This window comes from Numenius arquata, chromosome 2, assembly GCF_964106895.1.
Source record: "Numenius arquata chromosome 2, bNumArq3.hap1.1, whole genome shotgun sequence".
NCBI lineage: Eukaryota > Metazoa > Chordata > Aves > Charadriiformes > Scolopacidae > Numenius > Numenius arquata.
In genome coordinates this window covers 34,818,457-34,833,131 of record NC_133577.1, presented here as the reverse complement: position 1 = coordinate 34,833,131, position 14,675 = coordinate 34,818,457, and the positions used below count along the sequence as shown (strand labels likewise).

The following is a 14,675-nucleotide window of genomic DNA, read 5'->3' as shown; positions in this document are numbered from 1 at the left end:
TCTTTTAAAGTGTGTTGGAGCTGGTTCTCAGCTGGATTACTCCAGTTTTCCACTGATACAATTCCTGTGAAATCAAGTCAACTAAGTTTCACCTGCCTAAAAGGGAGGCAACTAAGTGGTAAATCAGAAGCAGGGGTTTTAACCCCAGTGTGTCTTCTTAACACTTCAAGCGTAAGAATAAATCATGAGGCTTGAAGCCAAATAAAAGGTTATCAATCATTCAGTGCTGAGGCATGCAAACAACATTACGGGGCTGGTGTTTATTGGTGCTCTTAAAACATGTTTAAAATTAGAAACATAGGCCAAAATATAGTCTCATTCCATGGAACTGCTCCAGATTTACAATAGTGGCGTGTACATATTCACTCCAGGTTTACATCAAGATCATTTAAAGCCCAATCCAAAAGACACTGAAATCAATGGAAAAACTTTCAGTGGATTCAAAAGGCCTTGGATCAAATCCTACCAGAAGTATTTGGCTCAGTGACATCGCAAGGTTTCATACTCATTTTTTTCCTTAATGGTCCTTGTAGAGCAAATTTGTTCAGTCAGGAAATCAAAGCACAATACCATGCCAGTCACAAAAGCTCAACCTCTTTTCTCAAAACAAGTCGACATTCTTTATATTTCATTACTCTGCCCTAAGAAAATCTGGCATGAAGGAAGGTGATCATTTTGGTTATTCATGACTCACAGTAGAAAGCAGTTTTTCTTTTATCTTCTAACAGTGAGTTATAACAACTTGTAAATCTTGATTTTTTTTTTACTGAGCAAGACATATTTCACCATGAGAAATGCATCAGTATTGACACATTTAGCATCCATCAAGGCATTATTTTTATGAAATTATTTTATAGTTCATAATCAGGATACAAAAGGTGCAGAGAAGCCTTTAGATATCAAACATAAAAGCACAAGTGAACAAATAAGGTGTGCTCCCTAAGATGCTAGAAACAGAATTCTATCATCACTTCTGCACAACTGCCAAAAAAGACTGAGTAGACATTGCACATGAATAACTGGAGGCAAAATTTGGCTATAAAATCAGTAAAAGGATCTAATTTCAAAATACAAATCTACCATATCAAAGGAGATCAGTGGATGCTATATGCAGGTGTTCTGCTTCTGCTGGTAACCAGCTCTACTGGATGCTTCAGAGGAAGAGACATATTATTGTCCTAGTTTGAGCCCAAACCACGAGAATGTATAATGCTATTGAACAAGGATAATTACAGAAAGTTTTCCTCAAATATTTTGTTAGCTTCTATCTGATGTCTAAGGTCTTACAGCTTTATGTTCCTCTATTTATCTGCTCTTATATAAGTGGATATTATCTTACATAAACAACTACCTTTTCTTTAATTCTTCTACTGGACTAATAACCTCAGCGTTATTTTGTAATTAGTTAGAAATCAATTTGAAACCACATAACAAAACTTTACCTAGTTTACAAATAGTTGCTTTTCTGATTCACCAAATATTCTCTTGCTCTTTTATTCTGAAGGGATAAATAGGGGCCTTGGCTCCCTCTTGTCCATGATTTCATATAATCCTCACTTACAGGCTGCACTCAAGATTCCTCTTGAAGAACCAAATTATTTCACCTCTACTTGGCCCAAATGACACACAGATCTCCAAAAATGCTAACTGCAGCTAAAAGTATAGTTTTGGAAAAAGATGCTTTCAATTGTCACAGTTTCAGAATGGCTAGTCCTGCCAAGACACAAGCACGAGTGTGTGCATGTGCTGAAAGCTAGATTTGCATTAACATTCCTCAAAATGTCCAAAATAGGGGTCATAGATGAACTACCTTTGTGCTCCAACAACACTAAAGAGCATGACAATCTCTTCAAGATCATTATGGTCTACCACAGTTTAAAGCCAGCTTAATTGTACAGGAATTCAAACAAGGCCCACAGCCATTTCTGTGCCTTCTTTTCAGGACCAGTGCCAATGAGCAGAGATGTGAGGGTTAGGGCCATACTTTATGACAGCCTTCACAGCTGCTGATTAAAAATATTTATGTGCCAATCTCATTACTCCAGTTCTGAATTCCAGAATCTAATCTACATTCTGATTCTAGAATCTAATTTGATTGCCTTCAATGCTCAGCATTGTATAAATAAGAACTGGAAATGCTTACAGTGCTTTCTAATCTGTTCTTCTGCTAGAGCAGGGCTCTTTCTTAATACACCTACTCATCTTCTTTCCAAAGTCCTATTTTAAATCAGTCATGCACTTGGGCTGACCTTCCTCTCCTTTGTGGAATTCTTCCTAAAGAGACACATCTCTATGGTAGGAAATCTTCCTGGCTTTGCAGGAGAGGTAACTTACTGCTGCCATGGAATTGATGCGGTCAATGTAGTAATCTGGCCAGCTGGTAGCGAGTTTATTAGGATCTTCTTGTTCCTGAAACAGAAAGTTAAACAAGCTTACACAAGGAGCCTTTACAGAATGAAATGCCACCGTAGAACCTCCTGGGATTCTTCACTGCTCTGTTCTTTATTATGGTATCTCCCCTCATATTCTTGTATAATGCACATACATGTGTTTTATAGCATTTATTACAAACATTTCTGAAAGCTTAATGTTAGCACTATCACCATGGTCTGTCAGATAAGAAGAATCCCCTTTCAGCTAAGGTTATTGAACACATAATAATAAAGTTTGATCAAGACACAGTTATCTTTGGCATCTAAGAAGCAAATCTCAGTCCCTTAAACATACTATGTTTCCAAGTAGAAGGATAGCCCATATACAGAAAACAGGTTAACATTTTGTAGCTTTATATTGTCAGATCTTATAAATTATTTTGCCTCTCTGCTGCTGGAGTGATATTGGGATTTACCAACAAAAGCATTTAACATTTGCTATGTGAAAAAAAAAATAATTAAAAAAATCAAGTCAAGGAACCTGAAAAGAAGCTGAAAAGACTGCGTCATTTTGTTGTGATAAACGAAGAAGTGGTTTAGGTTTAGACTGGACATGAAGAAAGATTTCTTTACTGAGAGGGTGGTCAGACACTAGAACAGGCTTTCTAGAGAGGTGGACAATGTGTCAAGCCTGTCAGTGTTTAAGAGGCATTTGAACAATGCCGTTAATAACATTCTTTAGCTTTTGGTCAGCCCTGAAGTGGTCAGGCAGTTTGACCAGATGATCATTGTAGGTCTCTCCCAAATGAAATATTCTATTCTACTGTAAAAAGTTAAGCACAACCTCAGAACATCCAAAGGAACAGAACAGCATCCCCTCAATTACAGTAGGAGTAGTATTAATCCTTCTATAATCCAAATAAACCGCCTGAAATCATCTTCACTAGACTAAGCTCAACCAAGCTCAACTTCTGTAAAGGAAGACATAACCCTATTCAGGAACCAATTCTTTCTTGTTCCTTGGCTGCTCAATGGAAATGAGATTTCATTCTAATGAGTCTTTTATTTCTAGATAGGTGTAACAGTCACCAACAAAATGAGGATTGGTTTCTAGGATTCTAATCTCCCATTATAAACTACAAATAACTCATATTAAGACTCCTAGCACATGATAAAAGATTGAACCACTTGACTCATCCTAAGGATGTCCAAAGGTGTATGTTGTCTGTGTATGAATGCTTACTCATCCTAGAAGAGTTACTCTGGAAGATACAGAGAGCAATATTAAACATGCAGGTCTATCAGAGTACCTCAGCTACTCCAGCACTGTTTGGGTTAGAGATGAGAAATACCGAAATACGTCTACATGCTGCCTGCTGAGCCACATTCAGAAAACACCTTACTACCTGACAAGTGCCTGCCAGGTGACATACCAAGACATGGCAACAATTCTGCACAAATCAAAAACTTCATATTTAGAATTAAAAACAAAATCACAACTGAGACTTGTATCTTTCTTTCCCCGCTCTTTGTTCCACTGACCTTTCAATGTAAACCAAAGGAGTATCTCTATTCATGACACCCACAAAACAGCCTTGTCCCCATCTAGCAAAGGACTGCAGTACAGACACATCCTGGACAGATCACAACTCTTGATTCAGCCCTTGCATCCAACTGAACAATTAAGAAGTGCAGAAGATTCAAACACAGCATCATATAGTAGACTACCGCTGTATGAAAGGTATGAGAGGCTGACAAAGTGGCAAGAGATACCAATTGCATCCACAGCTGCTATGCACCCACCACCTCATGATAATAAGTGGTGCAATTAAGAACAAGGTGACCTTTCTCAAATTAAGTGAGAAGTTCTGCTGATTTTCCTTACTTCCCCTTCCTGGCCACACTCAGCAGGAATGTGATGGACCCAAATCCATGTCAAATGGCACATTACAGAAATACGCAGCTCCCTACCAATAGCCAGTTAGAATTGCCAGACTATATGTTATGGGTTGACTGCCTTCTGCTGCCCCTGTTCTGTGAATATATAATGGCAATCATAGCTCTGACAACAGTTTCACACTCAGCAGACCTTAGCCTCCTGTGCAAAAGTCAATACATGACCTTGATGATGGAAAAATAAATTAAAACATACCATAGATAAATACAGTATTATTTTTATAAGATAATCTTATCATACACAAAGAGAACAATAGAGATAGAGAGCTAATCCAGAGGTAGTGAAGTAAGGTCATTCTGGAGGCAATGAGGTTGAGCCAGCAATCTGAAGTGCAAGGTGTGCTCATACGCCCTTGTGAAATTTTTCATTGTATAGAATTATAAAAGCCCAAGTGACAACTGTAATTTTTTTTGCAGAGTACAAGTCACAAGAACATTGTCAGAACAGGGCATACATATGTTCCCTATACATCCCCTGCCTCCATTCTGAACTCCAACTAAAGAAACAAACACACGTAAATTAAGGACTGCCTGGATCTATCCTTTATACCCCAAAACAAGCAACAATGCTTTTTCTCCTTAAAATTCTTTAGGGGGAAAAAAACATAAATGCTAGAATGCTGCAACTGACCTTTCTAGATGTCTACTTTAGACATGTAGGATGAATAGCATCAGGATTGATAAACTAAAAAAAAAAAAATCAGAATTCTGAATAATTTCCTACCTGAACACAAGCCATTAGAAATTTCATAATCAGAATCAAAGATAAGAAGATTCTGATCCTGTAAAGTATATCTGTATATGTGGTTAGCTTGCCAAATGAGATAAGGTCCTTGGTATATCCTGCTTTTGACCATTCTCTGTCCCCTACAAATTGGTCCGAACTCTGAGTCTGTACATTTTGGTTTTCATTTTGGTTTTAATTAGAATTGGGAGAAAAATGGTTTCAGAGGAACATTGCAAGCGTAAGCTTTTTTCCTGAACTAAAACCTAGACTGAAGCTGTACTTTGCTGAGGTTAAAAAAGTTCTAGCAGATACTCCACTATGCAATCCCCACTTTCAGAAGTTCTTTTGACCCAGAAGCATCTTAAGCAGAAAAGTCCATCTAATTTCAGTGGTCCTCCACACTCCTTATTCAGACCAGAATTTTATGGCTGCCAATGTGTGTTTTACATCACTAAAATAAATGTGATTATGTACTTAAAACCTGGCACTCTATTTCCATTATGAAGCCCCAGAAAGCTACTTATACTTGCGATGAACATGTAGATTTTTATCTAGCCCCATGAAATCATGAGGTGGCACAGTGTTATTTACAGCAATCATCTGGGAAATATTTTCAAAAAAGAGACAAGTTCACGCCTGTAGCATCAGAGCCATTGGCAAAAACCCTTTTCATTGCTTAAGTTATGTGAGTTCTGCCTGTGATAAGAAATTGCTGTACCATGTTTCCTCTTGGAGACAGGAAGATACGTCAAACGCAGAAAGCAATTCAGGGCAGGGGGAAGAGGGAGGCAACAGGGTGCCGAGGTTTTCTGAATGTTTTAGTTTCAGTGTCTTCAGTGTTCTGACCCTCAACTAAAACCTCAGAGAAAACTGCAAGGCAACTTAATGATAATAGCAAGACCCTTCCCTTGCTCCAGAAGGAAAAAAAGAAAAAAAAAGCCAAACCAAAAATGGGGCCCTAATATACAAAGCCACAGAGGTATCAAAAGCTGGAAACAATAACCCATCTGTATAAGGAAAAACATTAGCTGAAGGAATCTATTAAAGCAAAGCCTTCTTTTAGCTCCTTGAATAGTGTAAATATTACATTAAAAAACAGACGTCAGCTTGTGGACTTTATAAGGGGCCATATCATTCTTCACTGGAGTAACAACTATGTCACTGCTGTGAAAACAGGATCTTGATACTATACAAGCCTACGATATAGCCAGGGTATTATATAGGCTTTGACACTAATTTGGACAGGGTCCATGCCTTGGTGTAAAGTGGAACTTATGACTTCATCCCAAATAGGACTTAATGGAGTTCTGCAAATATTTGGACCATCTGAACCAATCAAAAGGAAACAAAATAAAACATAAGTATTGTGCACAGAGCTCAGCTGATCCTTAGAGCCTTTTTGCGAATCCTGGGAGACCTGATCCATTGGGCAAGCTGTCCTCTGGAGAGGAGAGACCTTTAGTGGATGCCATGCCAGTGGGACAAGTGTTTGCAATACAAAGAATGCCATAACAGACATAATAAAGATTTATAGACCACTGCCTTTGTTGCAAAACTTTCTACAAAGACGTACCAAACACTAGTGTTACAGAAATCACGTGGAAATGCCAGATATTCATGGCTGAGTGGATCACGAAAATGAAAGACACTGTTTATATGCTGGGTGCTTCTTTCAAGGTGGTTTCAGTTTTGAAAGAAACAGCAGAGGGAAAGCCTGAACAGTAACTGCCAGCATCGAAGCTCTTTTGTGGCAAACACTGGATTTCAGTTTCCAGCGATGAAACATCAGTATTTTACTCTGCACCAAACAGACCCCAGACGATATTGAACAGTTCTCTAGAGTGTGTCCTGAAAATCTGAGCACATCAAAGCATTAATAAATACATCCACAAAATAAGCAACTTTACAAGGCTTCTGTCCTGCAGATGGAGACCTGGAGACATATATGGTGACATGAAAATTAAAACACATCCAGGAAATCATTGGCAGAGTTAGAAACAGACACTGATCTGACACTGAATCCTGCACTCTCTTATTTCCACTATTATGTATATCAGGTTGTTTTTATGCAATGTAGACAAAGGGTCTACACTGAAAGGGTTATCAGGCATTGGAATGGGCTGCCCAGGGAGGTGGTGGAGTCACCATCCCTGGAGGTATTTAAGAAACGTGTAGACATGGTTCTTCAGGGCATGCTCTAGTGTCCAAGATTACTGGTTTGTGGTGGGGTGCTGTGTGGGTGGGTGATGGTTTTTGGTTTGGTTGTTGTGTTGTGTGTTCAGGTGGTGGGTGGTGGTTTTGTTTGTGGTGGTTTTTTTTGGTTTTTTTTTTTTTTGTTGGTTTTTTTTGTTTGTTTGTTTTTTGTTTTTTTTTTTACTGTTGGTTGGACTCGATGATCTCTGAGGTCCCTTCCAACCACTACGATTCTGATTCTGATTCTGATTCTGAAATCCCAACGCCCTGGGACCAGCAGGTACTTGGCATCTCTGGGTGTCCAACCATTACATGCACTTTGCCACTACCTGCACACATGCTCCTGTGATAAATTGCCAGGGCTGATGCCTCATGAAGCCTTCTAACATGCAAACTAAAATAACACTTCCTCCTTGAACAGATGCATCAAGAAATACACTGTATGTTATTGGTGTCACACAACAAGCATGGGTACTATTAGGATGACTTCTATTCATCGGCAACTTGACTTCCTTCTCAAACCCATCTCTTCAGAACTGCAGACAGCCAACCTTACTGCTCTGCACTGTTCAGAACAGAATAGGAACAAGCCACATACCCAATTGTTGCAAAATGTGGGTTTAAAATCTTTCTTGGCCAAGGAACTATGCCACCATTCATTGACCTCCTCTCTACACCAATAAAAACAGTGTGCAAACACAGATGAAGAATATGAAATGAGGCTACTGTAATACAAATTCCTGTTCCAGCTTGTTCACTGTATAGTGTCCGGACACCGCATGCTGAAATTCATATTTAGGTCATAAGGAATTGTATTTTCTTGCAAAAGCCACATTAAGGCCAGCATGGTTCCTCTTCTCAAAAGCCTGCACGCATCATTCTAGTACCTCACAGAGGTGAAAGACAGCTTATTTTACCCGGTGTGAAGGGTCAGCATCATCACATCCAGTTCAGAAAATATAAATCATGGAGTTGAAGTCATTACAAGTAACTACTACCTTTTAAGAAAAAGTGAAAGATGCTATTTCTCATACCGAGTAAGTCCTTGTAGCTATTTTTTTCATATTTCCCATTAAATGGCAACGGGAATTGGGAACCTGACTACAAGTATCTGGGGATTTTTCAGGTGTGGGGTTTTTTTTGTTTTTTTTTTTTGGTTTTTTTTTTTTTTTTTTTAATGCCAGTTCACTGAAACTTTACCTGTTAACATAACTCACATCAGCTGAGATGCAAGCTTTGCTGGATACAGATTCTCTGCTTCTGGATGAAGCCCTCCCCTCCCCCACTCTTCAGAACAACAGCTTCACTGGTAAAATGTTCATCTGGGATGTGCAGGATTCAGACTCCTGTCCGTGCTCTGTTTCTAAGTGAGGTGCACAGTCCTTGCTCTCCACACAAATATCCTGGCCACTATAAACAAGGTGGGTTCTTGTTTGCTTGGAGCATGGAAGATGGTTGTCACTTGTGCTGTATTTCCTGCAAGTGCTACTCTTCTTCTTCAGAGACTTTTAAAAAAAAAGACTCGGCTTACCGCAACATCTGCTATTAATGCTGAATACAATACAATCTTGTAACACCTTGCACTCTACACTGTCAAAGGTCCTTAAAGAAATTCACATATTAGGTTTTTCAGTTTCTCCCTCAGTGAGATCAGCAGAAACAGGGAAAACGGGATGCAATTACGCAGCTCCCAGTTACACAGGAAATCTGTAGTACAGCCAAGAATCAATCCACACTGAAGTTGTACTGCACTCTCATCCAAATCACAGTTCTCCACGTTTTCCATGACTGACTGACTTACTGACTTTTCTTCACTCCAAGAAGTTCAACTTTCAAAGAAACATCTACCTGTTCATTAACACACTGTCCATCCTATTGGCTATGTCTCAGTTCAGAGCAGCCAAAGTTGCATGAATAAAAAGGCCTTTCATTAAAAGACACAAAATGTGTTTGATCTGCTGTGGGATGAAATACTAATTCAGAATTGGAGCTAAAATACATTTAAGCCAATAAGCCAACCATGTCCCAAGAGATGCTAATTCTGAAACAGGACAGACCATAGGACAGAGCCACTCACTACACAGATGTGGTCACTACTCCATTTCCCAGACTCCACAACTAGCATTTACACAAATATTCTCAGGGTTTGGGGGAGGGAGCTATATCCAAGCCTTTTAAGCACAATTTATCCGGAGTGAGAAAAACAAATATTACTTCTCTCCCTGGAATTAAGCTATTGATGTGCAGATAATAACCCTTCTGCCACAAAAGCAGTCTACTGTATAAGTCATTAAAAGGGAATATTCATTAATTGCCAGCTGGAGCATGCAACTAGGGAGTTCTAATTGCCTCTCATAAAGGTCAGGTATAGCCATACATGCTTCCAGTTCACTGGATTATGACACAGGAATATTCTACTTAACGGACCACAGGGTGGAGGTTTTCTTCTTTTTTTGATTTTTTTGCTTCATTTAGCCTGATCTCTGTCTACTGCCAGTAACTTGATAGACCTAACAATGACCTCTGATGCTGGTTACTAACCAGCCTTTCAAAGGAAAACTCAAAGGCTTCATATTATTATTTATATCACAAAATTTCTTATACTGCCAAACTGTGAAACTCACTGCCACAAAATATAATAAAGTCTAAAAGCATGAAAGTGAAAATGGAATACATTTATGAAGGATGAGGATTCCTTCTTAGAAATCTTTTCATAATGCTGAGAGAAGCTTCAATGCTGCTGAAATTCCCCAGCCTTTAGAAATTAAAACAGACTAACAGTCATTTCTGAAAGATGGTTTGCCCTATCACAGGCTAAAAAACTTTCAAATAAAGTTAAATACATGCTTTGTTTTGAACTGCTTATTTCATCCATCACTTGTTTGGCTTCCCAAGCACCCATAGACATACCAACTCCAGAAGTTGTATAGACATGATGTGTCATTTCCAACCTAATCCAACACTCAAAACCACTTCAAATTAATTTCTTCTAATTGGTATCAGTCTAATGGAGATGAGGGCCATGCCTTTATTTCTTATCTTCCAGCAAATATGCCAGATCCATTGCATATACACACAGAGATACATAGTTTCTCACTGAAAATGGACTGGAATGCCACACCTGACAGGCGGAAAGGTTGTTGTGCAGTCTTATGAGCTGAAGATAAAAATTAATTTTTTCTAAGGTCTCATAAGTCTCAACCACTGATTTTAATGAACTGTATATTTGTAGTGTTTAAACCAAGATTAAGCTTTACAATAACCATGTCTGGCACAAGACTTACTATAGATTACTGATGGAGAGAATCCCATTTTAAGGAACTTTAAATTATAGCAGGGTTGCATAATACACTTTTAGTTTTAAGAACCTATCTTTCCTCTTCTGTTGGCTTGTTATCATCCTCCTCAATACAGACAGATGTATACTGCTGCCAGCACTGACTGCATCAGCTTCCTCTTGTCATTTACAGATTGTACAAACGTGCTTGTCCCTCCTCAAACATATTTAGCCCTGCTGTAGGATGGGGATTCACCCACCACCAGGCATTAACTTATGGGTATAGTGCAGTGACCAAGAGGATAACTTCTTCCTATATTTACAGAACTACTAAAACGTACAGCTGAAGCCACACTGAATTATCCAGCACCTTCAACCCTCAGGACAAAGCTTACTTGACAAATTGAAGTCTCCCAGTATTATGCATTATTCATCCACTGAATGTTTTACTGCTGTCATAGAAGTTGATCTCCTGTTGGATATGTTCTCCTGACTTCACTGCTGCCTAAAGATCATTCTGCCCTATTAGCTGAAGTCCATACTCATGTTTAAAACCTCTCATATACTCTACTTTTCACAAGCCCCAAATCAATCAACTGATATTTTGCAGTTGATAAGTGTATAATCTAAATAATGAGCTGCTAAATAAGGCAATTCATGAATTGCCTGCACTCCCAATGAAGAAGTTCTCAGAAGCCTACCTTTCCTCAGCCCATTCTGTATACTTCTTTTGGAGGTGAAGGGAAATGTCCACTATGGAGGATCCTACCAGTCAGGAGGTCAGTTCATGATCAGTCTACTCAGCAGGTCTTCAGGAGAAGACAACATGTCTCATAGACACAACCCACTCTCCAGGTGTGTGGCTGTGGCCTTAGATTGTACTCCTGAAACAGAGCTCTGTTCCCACAAACCTGTGGCAAGCTTAACGTCAGGATCAAAGTTCTGCAGTAATTCCTGTGGCAGGTGAAGCCAACAATCTGTCATTATCCCAACAAATCCTAAACAGCTGTGGGACGTACTCTATTGTTTCATTAACATCCAAGTTCTGCATTGTCCCTACTACTTTTTATTCTGTGTTATGTAAAAGTATTGCGTGTACATTTCCTTTCTAGTATTGACCCTCTTCCGCTTACAGTCAACATGCTGTGGATACAGAAATGGACTTTTTCCTCACCCACCCATCTTACCTTGTTCCCTTTCCAACATCACTGTTTTCAACTGTATCCCTACCCCACCAGTATTTACGTCAGTTGGACAGTCTCCTTCCTCACTTCCTTTCCTTCTCCTCCTGGCATTCTTTATGCAATCTGAAAAGCCACAGAAGAGCCCAGCCTGCATAACTGGGCCTCCTGTCTGCCACATGCCTGCCCTGAAAGTTTATCTTTTTGTCCTACTCTGTTTATCTGCAGCAAGCAACCACTTACAATCTTTTCTAAATAAAATGAAGTCACCTACCATTCATAGTAATCACCCAATCATGTTGCTTGATGATGGGAATGAAATGCCACTAACCATGCTCAAAGATACATGGAATTACCTAGAACTCACCTACCTAGAGCCAGCACAGCTACCTAGGACAAGTCCTTCTGGAAGCACACACAGAATTTGTTAATGCCAAACTCTAAAAGGTTTCTCTTCACTGTCCACAACATGTCCATCTAGTGTCTGTTTCTCCAGTGACACCGCTGCTTGCTCCAGCTCACTTCTACTCTGGGCCCTTTCCTAAGAGCGATGACAGCTGGACAGTCAAAGCAGTCATGTATTTTCTATTTGTCTCCCTCATTTAAACACAGTCACTATTAAAAAACCCAGTAAGTTAGGAGATGTTGGACAGCTGAACAAAGGGAATAAATATAGACTGAGAGGCCCACGGCTTTTAAGTTGCTAACCTGGTATTTGAGTGTATCATTCAGTTGCTTTGTGTCTCTCTCTCCTTTCCATAAACTCAGGTAAAACTGTTTCCTTTCTCCCAGCCTTCATTTCTCTCACCTGTTACACCTGCAAAATGTTTGGGATGCCAGGTGCCTTTCAACAGATGACTGAATATCATGGAAGACAACACGATTTTCTCCTCGATTCAGGTGTGCAGCTGAAACTGTCACACCTGAATATAGTGAATGCTAAACAATTCTCCTGAACAGTAGAAGGAAATTTCTTTCTTCCTCTTCATGGCTATCACTAGACCCTGGCAACAATTCATTACTGTGCCTGTTTCTAAACTTTTCACTGCAAAGACAGGGAATTCAGCAACTCTTCCTGCTCAGTATTCACTGGCTTTTGAAAGGCTGGTGACTGTTCAGTGAAATTCAGAACACAGAGAAGAGTGAGCCCTGGTCTGTGCCAAATCTGCTTCTCACATACCAGAGAAATACACCAGTCATTTACATATTTTTGCTCTTGCTTATTCACCTAAGACTAATCTGAACGGTGAGAACTGCATTGTACACAGTATATATTATTATTATTATTGCATACCATCAGCAGGACTCACTCATACTTAGATTGTGAAGACCCAGAATTTTTGCAAGAGGACAGACAAGGACAGAACATAATGCAGTGACAGCAACTAAATCACAGAATCAGCATTTACACGCACTTCCCATACAGCAGAATTGGATTGCTCACCATTATTTTTGTTCTTAAGTACAGCAAATTACACCATTCTAGTAGGATGACAGCTGGATAAATGTTTTCTCTTTTTTTTTTTTTTTATTCCTTCTTTTTTTTTCCATGGTAGGGTCAAATCTGCTCCCACTGAGTTCTCCCAAGCTCCCACATAATGCAAGCCAAATGCAAAACACAGCATTAGGCATGATGATGACAATTTTCCAACTATCATTGTATAAACTCAGGACTATTTTGGGCCTGATTTTTGAGAAGTGTTGAGTGCTAACTTCAACTGGACCATTAGTAGCACACCTGAAAAATGCAGAACTGCAAGATAGACACCCAAATCCTACATACTCAGAATACCTATAGCAAATACCATGGCAATTTTATGGCGTTTATGTCTTCAGCAGTTTGAACAAAAGAGCTGGGAAGGCATTTTCTAAGCAATAGCTAAGCTTTCTTGTTGGAGAGAGAGAGAGGGAGGAAGAAACTAAAAATATTCCATCCCGTTCCCATGGGGGGGTGGGGAAGAGAAGACTTTTCAATTATACATAAATAAATATATAATTTCAAGGCCCTGACCCAAAATAACCTCTTACACCAAGATAAATAAATGAGTCTATAACTGTTAGCATTGTAGCATGGAAAACATAAACCAAGTAAAATGAATGATTTTTAAAAACTCCTTATCTCTTCTTATGTCTGCTACAATGTCGTCTTTTAGGTATCCTGACTCCAGTCTGTAATAATGGTATACCAGCTGAATTGTGCAAGCATTTTTGCCTCCTTGACACTGAATTCATCCTTTAAAACACTACAAGAGTGACTCCAAGAAAAGAAATATATTTTTAAGAGGAGTCTCTCACATCATTAAGCCTCCTATATTGTTTCTCAAAGTAACCACTTTGGAGTACTTGCTATAGAAAGGAAAATATCAAGGAAAAAGCCCATGAAGACACAATTACAGGAAATTAATGATAAACCATACAAAATGGCCAGTATTTGTTCTTAGGTACACTGACCTACAGAAGGAATCATGGGGTCAATATCAACAAATTTATACTTATGTGAGAGGAGAAAAAAAAAACTAAATTCATTATTTGGAACTATAAAAGAATGACATGGTGTCTTATATAAATCTCAAGTTTTATTCTTCCAGCAAGAACACATTCTCTGCATTACATGACGTAAAAGGAAATGTATATTGTTTTAGGCCTTGTTTTACAGTGTACTAACCATGTTGCCCAAATTTGGGAGCTACTACTTCAGCCCTCAACACACATTAACAGGTGCCATTAATCAAACACTTTTTGCAGTCTTTCACACTGAAAAGACCCAAGTATACCACTAATCTGGAAATGTGTGCATTTGCTGCATTAGTGAGTCTTGCTGCATTTTGTTACTTCCCATTATGTCCTGTGCTTGTCATAGGCCAGAGTTTCTGAATTTACTGCTCTAAAGCCTGCTTGCATTTCTAACAAAGTAATTTTTGAAGCCATGTGCTTGTCTTCCATACCTAGACTAAAGATACTGGAATGAC

At 39.0% G+C, this 14,675-nt stretch overlaps 1 protein-coding gene across 2 annotated transcripts in view; it reads right to left on the bottom strand.

Annotated features, from left to right (window-relative positions):
• DAAM2 (dishevelled associated activator of morphogenesis 2) overlaps positions 1-14,675 on the bottom strand; it is a 189,675-nt gene that overhangs the window by 76,596 nt on the left and 98,404 nt on the right. For both annotated transcript variants that reach the window (XM_074144494.1, XM_074144492.1), the window contains exon 4: positions 2,335-2,409. In XM_074144494.1, coding sequence (XP_074000595.1) covers positions 2,335-2,409 — 75 coding nt within the window. The remainder of the gene's footprint in view (positions 1-2,334; positions 2,410-14,675) is intronic.